Genomic DNA, 14360 nt, shown 5'->3' on the forward strand with positions numbered 1-14360 from the left:
AAAATTTCATTTTTGATCAGTAATATGCATTGCTAAGAACTTAATTTGGACAACTTTAAAGGTGATATACATCAATGGAAAGCTTATTTATTCAGCTTTCAGATGATGTATAAATCTCAATTTAAAACAATTGACCCTTATTGGAAAAATTGGTCTCACACACACACACACACACACACACACATATATATATATATAACGTGTATACAAACAATTATTAGATTAATTAAATAATATAGTGCTGTCAAATCTATTAATCGCATCCAAAAAAAGTTTGTGTTTACATAATATGTGTGTGTGTGTGTACCGTTTATTTATATGTATATATAAGCATTCACACATACACGTATATATTTAAGAAATATATGTAATATATATTTATATAATGTTTCTTAAATATCATGCATGTGTGTATTTATATATACTTATAAATATACACAGTACACACACACATTATGTAAACAAAAGCTTGTATTTTCAATGTGATTAAACGCGATTAATTGATTTGACAGAACTAAAAAAAATATATATACACACACACACACATACATATGCACACAAATTATATTATATATCCATGTAAATGAATTTATTCTACTGATTTATTAATTTAAATGTATTCTATTAATTTAATGTTTATTAAAAAATATATATAAAAAACATTCAAATTAAATTTAAAAAATGAAATCAGACAATGCAAACCAAATGTACATATATACCAAATAAATAATTTCTATATTTTATTTTTTTAATATGTTTTATTTTTTAATAACAATATTAATAGCTTACCTGTTGTGGGAAAGAGCACCGTAGAGGCTCTTCTTTCAGGCTGAAGCTCCTGTTCTTCACTGGAATTGCCTTTGAGCAAGTATCTTATTCTCCTGTATTGACGGTACATCCTGACCAGGTCCTGATGAGAAGCTCTTCCACCAGGCCCAGGTGGTGCATCCATCCCCAGGTACTCCAGAATAATGCTCTTCAGAGCCTCAAGCTGCAGGCCCTTGTACATTTCCTCACGCTCCCATTGAGCTGTAGACTCTCTCAGACAAGAACTAAAAATAACAGCCCCAACAGAAAGGAGAAAGCACTGTGCTACTGAGTTCTGCATGGCAAGTTCGTTTTGTTTGTGCTGTCTTTGTGTTGGTCAGTGCAATGAATGACATTCCAGACATGCTTTCATTTATACAGGTACAGGCCACGCCCCACTGGAGATGATTGCTCATCTACACCCACAAAGAAACTACACGTACATGTAACCATCCCCTATTCAATGACATCATGTCAATATGACTTCTATAATAATACTGTCACTACTAATTCTACCAAAGGGAAATTTGTCTTGGACTTGGGACTTTGGAGCCACACACACACACACACACACACACACACACACACAGCATTGCTACTTTCTTTCAGCATCAATATTATTTACTATAACATGTTCAAACAATACTGGATAATATGTATACAATTCATATGCAGGTCAAGAAAGATAAGCATAGGTAAGCATTTAAATTCAGTGTATTGCTGTACTATGCTTCCGTATTTGGTCATTCTGTATATCAAAAGATCTGAATTATGTGTATATTCATAATTATCTTAAGACCACATACTTTGTGTTTCAAATTCATAACAAAAGATAATCTGTAATTATGGACCACCATGGTGAGTGTGGTCTTGCCTAAACTTGCATTTTTATCTAATCAATGATATTTAATGATCCTTAAAAAAAAAAAAAATCTGTTTTCATGTAGGACACAACATATTTGTTTATATATCGAACGATAGACGGCAGTAGAACAAGAGCCACACACAGTAGTAAAATAAAGCAAGACATATCTAAACAAAACTGAACTTAAAAAAAATTGAATAATTTGCATAAGTGCCAAAGCTTATGTGTCACGTATTGCATGTCACATGGCTCAGATGACTCTTCTGAGGTTAAAAGTGTGTGAAAGGTTTTTAGGTATGTTTCAAACAAACACTGTGGCATTCATGCTGTCAGAATGCCAAGAGCACTGCATTGAGTAATTGGTAATTTGAAGCCAAACAAAAAGATGACTTTATTTAAAACACTAAGGAAGACTGTGACACACACTCAATACACACCCACAATGAACTTTTAGGAACACACCATATGCTACACCAGACAAATTATATTTATTAACCCAAATCTATAATTTTCTAATCCCCCCTTGCCCCCATCCTGAAAGTACTTAACACTCTTGGTGTTTCCCCAGTTGCCATTGCAGCAGGTTAAAGGGCACGTTTGAGTGCTTAGAACATGCCCTGTTGTCAAGTTAGTCCGGTTAATTTACAAAAATACACTTGCACTGAATTCCATAATTCAGTCAACTACATAAGAGCCCTCACCACATTTAGATCACAGATTAACTAGCCTTCCATGTAATTTGTGATTTTACAGTGGAGTTGCATAATAGCACACTAGAGTCAGAAATTAACTTAAATGGCAATATTTCCCCCCTGCAAGTGATTTCTTGGGGCATTTTTTTTAACCTTTGTATACAAAGGGCAAATTTTTTTAATTACGTTATTAAATGTATTTGTTTTTTTGTCAAATATTTACATTTCAATTTAATCAATTACAGTTTTTCTCAATTGCGTAAACATTTCTTGAAACGATGCCTCGTATTCTCAAAACAGTAAACACAAATCCATAATGTCTCTCCCAATTCCCCAAACATCCTATTTTCAGGTCAAAATGAAGCTCTACACTCAAAACCATTCACTCTTGCTGAAAAACCAAACTTTCCCCTCAGACAATCACACACAAGCTTTCAAAAACACACGCACTACAACATTGTATTACACACTGGTGCAATAAATTCAAAACAATATATCCAAAACTGGTAAGTTATGTTGCTTGTGGTTCTCCCCCTCAAAAACCTTTTCACATGAACACAAAAGACACAACCAATGTATACATTGGCACATTTTTATTCAGTCATGTACTACACAGCACAACTGTATAAAAAAAAATTAAAAAAAAAGATTCCGCCTCAGCATCACGTCTTTGTTCTGGGTCAGGCCAGAGAATCTCGTCCACATCACAGGCTATATTGGCCCTAGCCAGGCAGGGAGGGTAAAATCCTCCTGCATGCCTGATCCACCCCTGGCATGCATCTACTGATATGTCTAGGCAGGCTTCTTCCATGGCCTGGAGGAGGTGAGCACGGATATAAGGTTCTCGGTCATACACTTTCCACCGCCATGCCGAAAAAAAACTCCTCTATCGGGTTTAGAAAGGGAGAGTATACAGGCAGAAAGATGTTAGAAGGCCGGCCTTCAATCTCAAAGATTCTCTGCAAAACACATGAAACACAGTAGAGTAAATCACTGCCCTGAAGCACAGTTCAAGAGGGCACAAATGGCAGCATAAACTGCTATACGGTGATGGTACACAATACTTCATACGATATCAAAACTCATACCTGAACATATTCCACTCATTTGTCTTTCACTCTGTCAGAGTTTCGTTCGAAAAGGGACGCGGTACACCTGTTTCATCCGGAACCGGTGCTTTCGGAGGATACGATCAATTGTGGAGAGGCTGATGGCATTTATCCCTCGAAAATGATGATTATCCTCAATCACTCTTTGAATCTCTTGCAGGCGGATTACATTGGCAATGACCATGTTTACAAGCTCCCTCTCTTGCTCCTCCGACAAAAGCCTTAGCCTGCCTCCACCAGGTGGTCGTCTCGGTGTCCTACAAAAATAGAAGCACTCATTACTGTAACATCTTTTTTTTACAGGAAAAAATGGAAACATACTGAAACTATCTGTATGCGAGGCAATTTGATGCATTTCTTTATTACAGTAGCATAGTGCAACAGTGTATGCACTCTAAAGTTACTGTACAGAGCAGTCTTACTGTAAGTACACCTACCTGTTTTCCTCCCTGAAGGTTCTGATGGAGGCGACAGTGAAGCGACTCAAATTTGGCTGTACTTGTTGCCCAGCTTCCCTCATAGTCATACCATGGACAAGGACATGGTCAACTAAAGTGGCTCGAATTTCATCTGAGACTGCTTGTCTCCTTGCCCTTCTTCTCCCTCCTCCTCCTCCCTCCTCCTCCACAAATCCGTGTGTGATTGGTTATAATGCTCAAAGGTGCAAAAAAAAAACAAAACAACAACAGTACAAATAAATCTTTGATGAAACGAGTGTAGCCTATATCTAAATGTAAGGCCGCAAACTACAAGTTTTATTCATTTTAACATGTCACTAATCGTGACAGCCATAGCCTAATCATTTTGGCTTAATTGTTTTGCCCTGTTATCTTGAATTTGGGGGACATTTGTGCCTCAAGACCCCAATTTCCATCCCTGTAGGACACCCACCTATAGAGCAGTTCTGTGTTCACCCTAATAGGGGATAATAGTTCATTCAAGCAACGGTGCTAATTATAAAGTAGTGAAAGTGTTTGTCCATCTGTTCCCCTGCAGTCCATACGTTAGTAAAGGGGTGTGTAAGCAACAGTGACACAAATCACAGCCTCATGATAAAGAGAGGGGATGATAAAGAAAGCATCTCCATTTATCTGACACCCAGTTTTTGCTGTCAGACGTAGGTCTTCCTGACGATGTATATAGATAAATGAGTCCCTCTAGTGGTTACTATGGAAAATAGCAAACTGAACAAAAAAAGAAATAAAGCCAGGCACATTGCTTATTTTCGAAAATATTAAACTGTTACTTTTTTAGGTAGCCTACAAGACATGCTTTGAAAGACAATAAAAGACAATATAAATGTATAAGACAATATAAACTGAAAACCAATATATGTTAAATAACAAAAAAAATCAGTGAAGGTAATAAATTATGCTAAATTCCAAGACCTCCTCACTGCAGAAATTCACAGTTCCTCTAAATTCGGTCACAAAAACTGTTTACCTATTTTGAATGTACTAAAATCTTAATACACTTGCTAGACTTTGACAATTTCATAACATTCTGATACATTTCTTGGATTACGAACTGGGTAGGAAGCAGGTAAAAGCTCAGCCTCAAAAGCCGGATATAATATAATTATCGTCATGCTCAAACGACTCTAACAAGCACAAACGATCCTGCCTTTGTTCCAGGAACACAGTGCATCAGACACACACAGTAATAGGAAAGGACAAAAAGCAGTGGGCTGTAAAGACCACACTCCCCTTGATTTACCATACCAACTGCACTGAAAAATAAATAAATAGTGCAAAAAAAATAAAATTATTAAAGTAAACCATTTGGTTGATTAAAATACAAATGTTACAAACAAACAAACAAGTGTGCACTCAGCATCATGTGGGCATTAAAAACAACTAATACTTCACATTGTAATGGGCATTGAAACAAACATTTAAAGACTGTTCTGTGCATATGTAACAAATGGTCCACTGACTTAATGTTTAAGAACCCATGTGCAGTTTATTCAAAAATAATCCCTAAATACAAGCAAATACAAAACAAAGACTTGACATGAACAGACTTGACTCACCGACAGCAGGTTACAACATCAATACTCAACAAGAGATAAAGGCTACATGAGGGCTATATATACACACCAAACAATCAGGGTCACATGACGAGAACCAACCAATGAGAGACAGGACACATGACTAAGACAACCAATGAGAACATGAACCAAAGAACCAATAGCAGGATAACATGAGGGTAAGGGAATCACATGACTAGACAGGGACCATGACTAAACTCAAAAATAAAAGACATGAAAACATGAACATGAAACAATACCCAAAAACCCCTGTTACAGCATAAAAGGAGAGCAGACAGGGACAAAGAGCGACTAATGCTGTGTTTTGATGTTGTTTCAATCAATGTTGCATTGTTACATCAAAGAATTTTGGTGCCACATGGTGACAGACAATAATCAATCAGCAGACAAAATCCCATGACTGAAGGTGCCAGGCTAACTGCAAAAATTATCCAAGTATTCTGAAAATGGGAATGTTTTTTAGCAAAACTGAAAAAAAAAAAATTTGTTTCATAATTCAAGTTTCCTTTCAAATGAACCAAAATATAAAGTCTCAAATAATATGAAGCTGTATGCACCAAAGACATTGAAAGGGACAATACTGAATATATAATTATCCTTGGTAAAAGAAAAAATGGCAGTTTTTTGCAAATGGCAGTTTTCACTTAAAGCTAAGCCTAACACCAAAACAATTGCATTGCAAAACTGATATGAAGAGATACCACGCATAAATGTTTTGTCACATAAATTCCAAAGATAGCTACCAGTCAGAAAACTGTAAATTACCTCTATGGATCTTCAAAACGTCTGTAGCTAAAGTTAACCCTAACATATCAACCAATAAACACACATGCCTAAATACACGTCCCTTATTAACATTACACAATTATGGTTAATTTGACACAACAGTACTCAAATTGCTACATATCTACATTTGTTTTAAGATTTTTCTTTAAATGAACTACACCGTCTACATAGACTACCCTACAGCCACAGCCATATCACCCTGCAGCCCAAGACTGGTTTCCCACTGAAGCTAAGCAGGGTTGAGCCTGGTCAGTACCTGGATGGGAGACCTCCTGGGAAAACTAGGTTGCTGTTGGAAGAGGTGTTAGTGAGGCCAGCAGGGGGTGCTCACCCTGTGGTCTGCGTGGGTCCTAACGCCCCAGTATAGTGACGGGGACACTATACTGTCAAAAAGCACCGTCTTCCGGATGAGACGTTAAAAACCGAGGTCCTGACTCTCTGTGGTCATTAAAAATCCCATGGCACTTCTCGTAAAGAGCAGGGGTGTAACCCCGGTGTCCTGGCCAAATTGCCCCCCTGGCCTTTGTCAATCATGGCCTCCTAATAATCCCCAACCACTTGATTGGCTCTATGACTCTCTCTCCTCTCCACCTGTAGGTGGTGTGTGGTGAGCACACTGGCGCCACTGTCCTGTGGCTGCCGTCGCATCATCCAAGTGGATGCTGCACACTGGTGGTGGTTGAGCAGAGCCCCCCATATGATTGTAAAGCACTTTGGGTGTACAACAATACACAATAAAGCGCTATATAAATGCATCATTCATTAATTCATACATTAATAAGAAAGACAGCACTTCTAGCCCTCTGATATTGTTCATTTTGCAGTCAAAAGTGAACGAACACCTGAAATGTAACTTTTTTTTATTTTCATTCAAATCAATGTAATATATTTTTGTTCAATAATATATTTTCTTTTTTTATTTTGTATTTTGAGAGAATTTAATGATACAAATTAATATTTATGCAATAATTATGATAATTATTTCCATTAAAAATAATACAATTGTTTTTCTAATATTTTATATTAGTTTTCAATTAGGGAAGTATTTCATGTTAAAATACTGTAGAGACAATTTGAAGGCAGATTAGTGCCATCTGGTGGGAGTAAAAAAAGAAAAACATGCAATTCCATGGTTTAGCCACTAGATTCCTATATAGCTCTATATAAAATGCTGATAAATACTCTAGTTGTTTATAGACATAAATACTTATTTTTATTAAGTTGTGGATTTGGAAATATATTTAGGCATTCTTAGACAACTTTTTGTAAATGTTTAGATTTGTTTTGTTTGAAATGTCAGGTTTTGCATAAATGTTTCTATAGTTAAACCTCAACAGAGAAAGACATTTTATTACACATAACATCAAAATTTAAAACAATTAAAATGTCACAAAAATGAACAGGAATACTAGAGATTAATCAATCTGATTTCAACTTCTTATTTGAGTCTTCTGGCTCAATTATGCCATATTGTTACAGCCACATCAGTTCATTTGAGTGTGTTTAATAGTGTGTTTTGTTTGTGTGTGTGTGTGTGTGTGTGTGTGTCTGTGAGTGAGTGTGTGTAAGTGAGTGTATGTTTGAGTGTGTGTGTCTGTTTTGTACTTTTGATGTTTTAGAGTGTAACCCCTTCCTTGGTGTCTGTGTTTTTACTGCATTGTGGCTGAATTATTAATTTTGTTTCACGCATTTGCAAAAACATGCTTTGTGTTACACTTACACTAGTTCATATATGTGTGTCTGTGTCTGTTTTGCACTCTTGATATTTTAGAGTGTCACACTGTATACCAAAAATGCGTATTTCCCATTCATTTCCAATAGCGGTCATTTTTGACCGTGTGGAGACAAGTCTGATTACATGCAGGATGTTAAAGAATTGGCTGTCTGGTGCAATCACAACAACCTGGAGCTCAACACGCTCAAAACATTGGAGATAACAGTCGACTTAAGGAGAAACCCCCCTGCACTCTCCCCACTCACCATCATGAGCAGCACTGTGGCTGCAGTAGTCATTCAGGTTTCTGGGCAGCACCATCTCTCAGGACCTGAAGTGGGACATTCACATAGACTCCATTGCTAAAAAAGCCCAGCAGAGGTTGTACTTCCTTCGCCAGCTGAGGAAATTCAACCTGCCACAGGAGCTGCTGAAACAGTTCTACTTTTTTTTTAAACAAAACAGTTTTGTTTCAGCCACCAAATCAGACATTAAAGGGGTCATATGATGTTGCTAAAAAGAACATTATTTTGTGTATTTGGTGTAATGAAATGTGTTTATGCAGTTTAAGGTTAAAAAAACACATTATTTTCCCCCCACTTACAGTCTGTGAGTCAGAACAGCCGGCATTGTAGTCTACTCTTCCAGGATCAGGAAACAGTCCTCCATAAAATGTGCTGCACACATCTGAATATTTGGGTTGAACTGTTCTGGAACAGTGTTGTAAATACAACTTAACCACTGATTTCTAGTCGTGTCCTCTTTTGGAAGGCCAAACAAAGTAGTTTCGCTTTCACAATGAAACACACAGCATCACACACGGCGGGCTTGAGAACGGTGCGGCCGGCGGATTCGACGAAGGAGCGGCCGGCGGGGCTGCAACCACATGTGACGACCCCAGCTGGACTCCGCTTCGTCCATGGTGAAAGCATGACGAAGCGGATATCGTCCTCTTTTGGAAAGCCAAACAAAGTAGTTTTGCTTTCACAACGAAACACACAGAACACAAACACACACGCGTCTTCACGACATGGCGGCAGCAACAATACTACAGAGAGAATAAAAGTTAGGCCTTCTTTCTTTGAGCGAACATTTGGGCGGAGTTATGCAAATCTTCCCACATCATGATGTAGATATGTGGGGGCGTGTTAGAACAAGCCGTTTTAGGTAGGTGTGGTTGACTCAACTTTTATAAAGAATATCTCTTTGGATTTGAGACTTTAGTCTTTGCAACTTTACAGATCTTCTTTATGCACCGAGAGCTTGTAACACTCCAAAGAGAAAGGAAATATTGAAATCGCATCATATGACCCCTTTAAGAGAGTACAACGGACAGTCCTGCTGAGAGGACTATTGGTTCCTCCCTGTCCAACCGCAAAGATCTTTACACCTCCAGATTGAGGAAAAGGGCTGGTAAAATCACTTTGGACCCCTCACACCCAGCACACTCTCTCTTCGAACTGTTGCCTTCTGGTCGGCGCTACAGAGCATTGACCACCAGAATAGCCAGACATAAGAACAGTTTTTTTCCCCGCAGGCCATATTCAGCCTGAACAATTAAAACGTTCATAACTACACACTGTCCATCATAACTGACACTTTTATACATAGTATCTGGAAATTCTATATTGTAAACTACATAAACGGTACACTTGTAAATAACATATCTGTACATTCATTTAAACAATTAAATGTTTTTCTCTATATATTTCTATTTCAGTACATAGTGCATTATTTTTTTCAGTTTTTCTTATATTAGTGTTATTTCATCTTTACTGTGTAATTCTATGTAGACCTATGTCTGCACTGCAATATCATGTATGTTTGCACTATGTGTGTACTTTCTTCTGCACTGGAAGCTCCTGTCGCCAAGTCAAATTCCTTGTGTGTAGACATACTTGGTAATAAAGCTCCTTCTGATTTTGATTCTGAATAACACGACCATCTTTTTCGAATCAAGTCCACTAAATTATTATTATTTTTATTTTTTTGTGGTTCAAATCGCGACTATAGGCTACCATAAAAGTCATCGAGTACCATTCCGATGAAGTAGCGATTTTTAAAATTTCAAAACATTTTTTTTTTCCGGTCTAAAATGACCGAGCAACACCAGAGGACCAGAAGCTCCTCATCATAAACTGATTCCTGTCGCTACCTCCTTAATTGTACAGATTCGTGATTTGATTGGTTCCTCGCAGACAGTCTCATCCTCTAGTCAGGTGACCGTGTGCTCGCTGTACCAGGGATGGATTGGGTGACTAGGAAACGGTTAGAGATCTCATGTGTGAAAGAAATTCATCCTTACAGTATGGGTAAAATTAACCAGGAAAGCTACAAAATACATTCATAATGGATGAGCCAAATATCCTGAGGCGGCGTGGTCTGCAGGTAAGAGTCCGTGAGTGATACAGACAGTAGTATTATTCATTTTAAAGATATAGGCTTGATCCCTATTCATTTAACAACATACATTCTCTGGTTCATCAGTATCAGTATGTTTTATTATATATGTGTAAAGCGATCGTTGCATCTTTGCAATCACTTATATATCACACTTCTCGCATCCGTTTGTTTACGTACATTGAACTGAGAATCGTATAGTGTTGGAAATGGCTTGTTTTGACGTGGGGAGTGTTGAAAATAAAGGGGTTTTGGATTATATACGTTGTAAATATGCAATATAACATTAATTGAATATATGGTTTTATACTATCGACATTACAAAAAAACAACAGCTGTTGATTTATGCACGTTTCGATGAAGTAGACGTTTCATTAGCAGTTGCCATGGTGATTACAGCATTTGATATGCTCCGATTTATGATGGAAAGGCTTGCCTTTACTTATTTTTGCACTACCCTCCCGAAGAAATTGTGTTTATTAATCTATGTCTAAATTGATTTTTTTCCCCCACTAAAATTGTTTTGTGCTATATTTGTCTGAAAACCAGAATGACAGTAAAAATGTAGAGGAGGCGGATGAGTGAATGAATCAAAACATATTTTAAGTATGTAATTCTGTTTTTTAAGCCATGTGTCCAAAAATTATGATATAGTAACAATGTTTGCCTGTTACAAATGACCAATTAACTGTGTTAATTTGTCCAAAAACTGTGTAAATTAATGTCAAAAGCTAAACCTGACAAAATCTCCCAACATCCTTTTAAGGAATTTCTCATTTGTTAAAACAGTATAAAATAAATAAATAAAGTTATTTTGCAGAAAGTGTAGAAAGATTCCTGGGTTTTAGGATTAGGATTATGTGGGATATAGTATTGTTAGGTTAAAGTATTTAGAACTAGCTCAATATAAAAACAAGAAGTCTATACGATGTCCCCATTATAGCTAAGTCTATATGTCTAATTTTGTGTTTTTGTGGGTGCAGTTGCAACCTTCCCTGTCTGGTCAGCATGATACTTTGTATTCATTATCATGAATGAACGAAAATAGCATTCATTATTATTATGAATGAATGAAAATAACATTAGAAGCCAGACATGGAGACTTTCCTCATGTATGAATCCTTTACATTACACAGAGAATTACAACATCTACATCTACAACATTTCACTTCTGTAGTTAATTTCAAAATGGTAAAAGTGACGGTGTTTCAGCTCACCCCATTTACAACACCCCCTGCAGTAAGTTATGAGTAAATGGGCTGTCTGATATTCTGTCCACACATGTCAGGTCTAACCTGTTACACAGAGGTAAACCTGAATTTCTGTCTCTTGCTGTTGCATCATCCACAACTGCATGTGCGTAAGTGTGTGATTGTGCAAAACAGAACATAGTGACACAAAGGTTATGGGGTTTGACCTATGTCAGATGACATAGCACTTATGTTTTAGAGTTTTATTAGAGTTTGACACATATCATTATGTAATACCAGTATTATATCTGTTGACTATGGCACAGGAGATGGATTTTTTTTTTTATGAAGCTCAACTTAAGTTCAGTGCACTTCTGGGCTTTACTTTAGCAAAAACCAAGAACTGTGAAATAAATAAAGATATATTGTTGCTTTTTAATAAAACACATCTTTCAGAAAGAGTAGCTTAGTTCTTTAAAAAAAATCCTTGAGGAACGGTTAGGCACAGAACGAGTCGAGACTAAACAAGACAACCTTTGTTATTGGTCATCTACAAGACATTCATTCAAAGCGACAAAGTACGCTACATTGACAGTCCACTTGGAACACGACAGCCTAGTAAAAGCCAAAGCTGGCCCTGTAAAAAACAAAATGAGCAGACACAAACATCTACAACTTCTGAGGGCTGGCAAGTTTATATCCAAAAGCAGAAGGGTATAAGCAGTTTCCATTTGGATCTCAGTCATGTATTTATTAATGTGATAGTCATTACCCCATCCCAAATGGTTTTATGGAAATGGTTTTGCTTTTGGCTTGAGCATTATTTGTAATGGAGCTGAAGAAGCAAGGGATGACATATGTATGTCTCCACAAAAGCACTTACGCTTTATATGCATATATGGCATTCCTTCAGGAGTTTTAAGATAATACACTCCAGCCCCCCAACTAATGAAGTATTCATTTGGCCTCATACTTTCTGATTAGTCTTTCAGATGTCCATCCAAATATTCAGTGGCCTGAGCCCACTGACAGTGATTCTCCAGCCAAAAAGGGACAATGAGACATTGAAAAGCTTCAGTTTTCAGGACTGGCTAGGAACTTGGCAACTACCAAGGGATTTTGTGAGGTTATAGCGTAATTTGATTATGTTAATTATGAAGTAGGACCTTAAAGCTTTAGAAGCATTAAATCAAGAGTCAGTGATAAAACTGGATCCAGAAATACAAAGCCAAACTTGCTCTATTTTCATTAGCTGTGTAACATTATGTGGACTACAGTTTAGTTTGAGTGTGTTGAACTGAAAAATGTGAACGCTTGCCTTGTATAAGACAAACCTTGCATCTCCCTCAGTATTGAGCTTTAAGTGGATTTGAAGATTTGTTTCTGGTTCAGAACTGTAGGTTTTAAAGAACTGAAAGGCATTGTCACAAAGATAAGAAGTGTAGTCTTTAAAATTCAATATTTGACTATTGTTGTGCGAGTAAGATCATGGCCTAATTAACCCCAGCTTATTTGATTCTCTTGAAATCCAAGGCCCCTCTTACTCTTGCTTTTTATTTTCATGCAATATTAAATGCAATATTTGTGGTTCCATTAAAACACACTTGGTAGATGCTTTGATAAAACATAACTCAGGCCATTCGTGTCCGTAAGTGTATTATGTATGTTACACGTGTCTTCAGTTATTTAAATTAACGCAGTCTTTATTACTTTCCAGAAGGAACTGAGCCTTCCACGAAGAGGAAATATGTGAGTAGGCTTCTTTCTCATATATAATATTTTGTCACTGTCATTTTTAGCTTTCATTTAGGTTGTTTTGTGTTCATATACTTTCATTCGTTCCCTTCACTTTTGACAATTCTAGTATTTATGTTGCATTAATATAAAAAAAAGTCAAAAAGTCTGCATTGAAAAATTTAAATTCATTTAAAAAGTATGCATGTAAAGCAGATTAAATTCATGTTTGCATACCTAATATATTTGATATCATAATTAAAAAGTTACATAAAAAACTCTTGACATTTCTGGCATTTATAATTAATAATGTATTAATATATGTATTCAAAATAAAGGCATTTTTAAGTTTTAAGCATTATAAAAAATAATTTGTCAGAATAAAACTGTAATAACAGGACATGAGTTATTTATCTGTCTGCAACATCCTAATTTTTTACATTTTCAAATTTTTTGGTAATATGAAATGTTTTTATCGATCAGTATTATTCGATTATTTACCAACCTATTTAATATTAGGCTTACATCCATACAGTATTCATTAGCATTGGGGCATGAATTAATTTACTATGTCACACGCTCATATGAATATTAGTCTTAAAGGGGTGATATGATGCTGCTAAAAAGAACATTATTTTGTGTATTTGGTGTAATGAAATGTGTTTATGCGGTTTAAAGTAAAAAAAACACATTATTTTCCACATATTGTACATTATTGTTTCTCCTCTATGCCCCGCCTTTTTGAAACGCGTCGATTTTTACAAAGCTCATCGGTCTGAAAAAGCGAGGTGTGCTGTGATTGGCCAGCTATCCAATGCGTTGTGATTGGCCGAATACCTCAAGCGTGAGACGGAAATGTTACGCCCCTCACATACTGTTGATGCCGTGTCCCGGCCACAGCGACAAGGCAAAAATATTAAAACCCATTACAAACGAGACATTTGTTGCATCCAGTGGGGACATAATTACTGATTATAATGACTTATACTGTCTTTTTACGCGTTGCGTTGCAT

At 36.6% G+C, this 14360-nt stretch overlaps 1 protein-coding gene across 1 annotated transcript in view; it reads left to right on the forward strand.

Moving 5' to 3' along the window:
- The first annotated feature begins 10339 nt into the window (after positions 1-10339).
- LOC107680242 (microtubule-associated serine/threonine-protein kinase 3-like) overlaps positions 10340-14360 on the forward strand; it is a 36246-nt gene continuing 32225 nt past the window's right edge. The window contains 2 exon segments of the mRNA XM_016476047.1: positions 10340-10411; positions 13331-13362. Of these exon segments, the coding sequence (XP_016331533.1) occupies positions 10373-10411; positions 13331-13362 (71 nt within the window). The 5' untranslated portion in view covers positions 10340-10372.

The sequence above is a fragment of the Sinocyclocheilus anshuiensis genome, unplaced genomic scaffold (assembly GCF_001515605.1).
Source record: "Sinocyclocheilus anshuiensis isolate Anshui unplaced genomic scaffold, SAMN03320099.WGS_v1.1 scaffold821, whole genome shotgun sequence".
Classification (NCBI taxonomy): Eukaryota; Metazoa; Chordata; class Actinopteri; order Cypriniformes; family Cyprinidae; genus Sinocyclocheilus; species Sinocyclocheilus anshuiensis.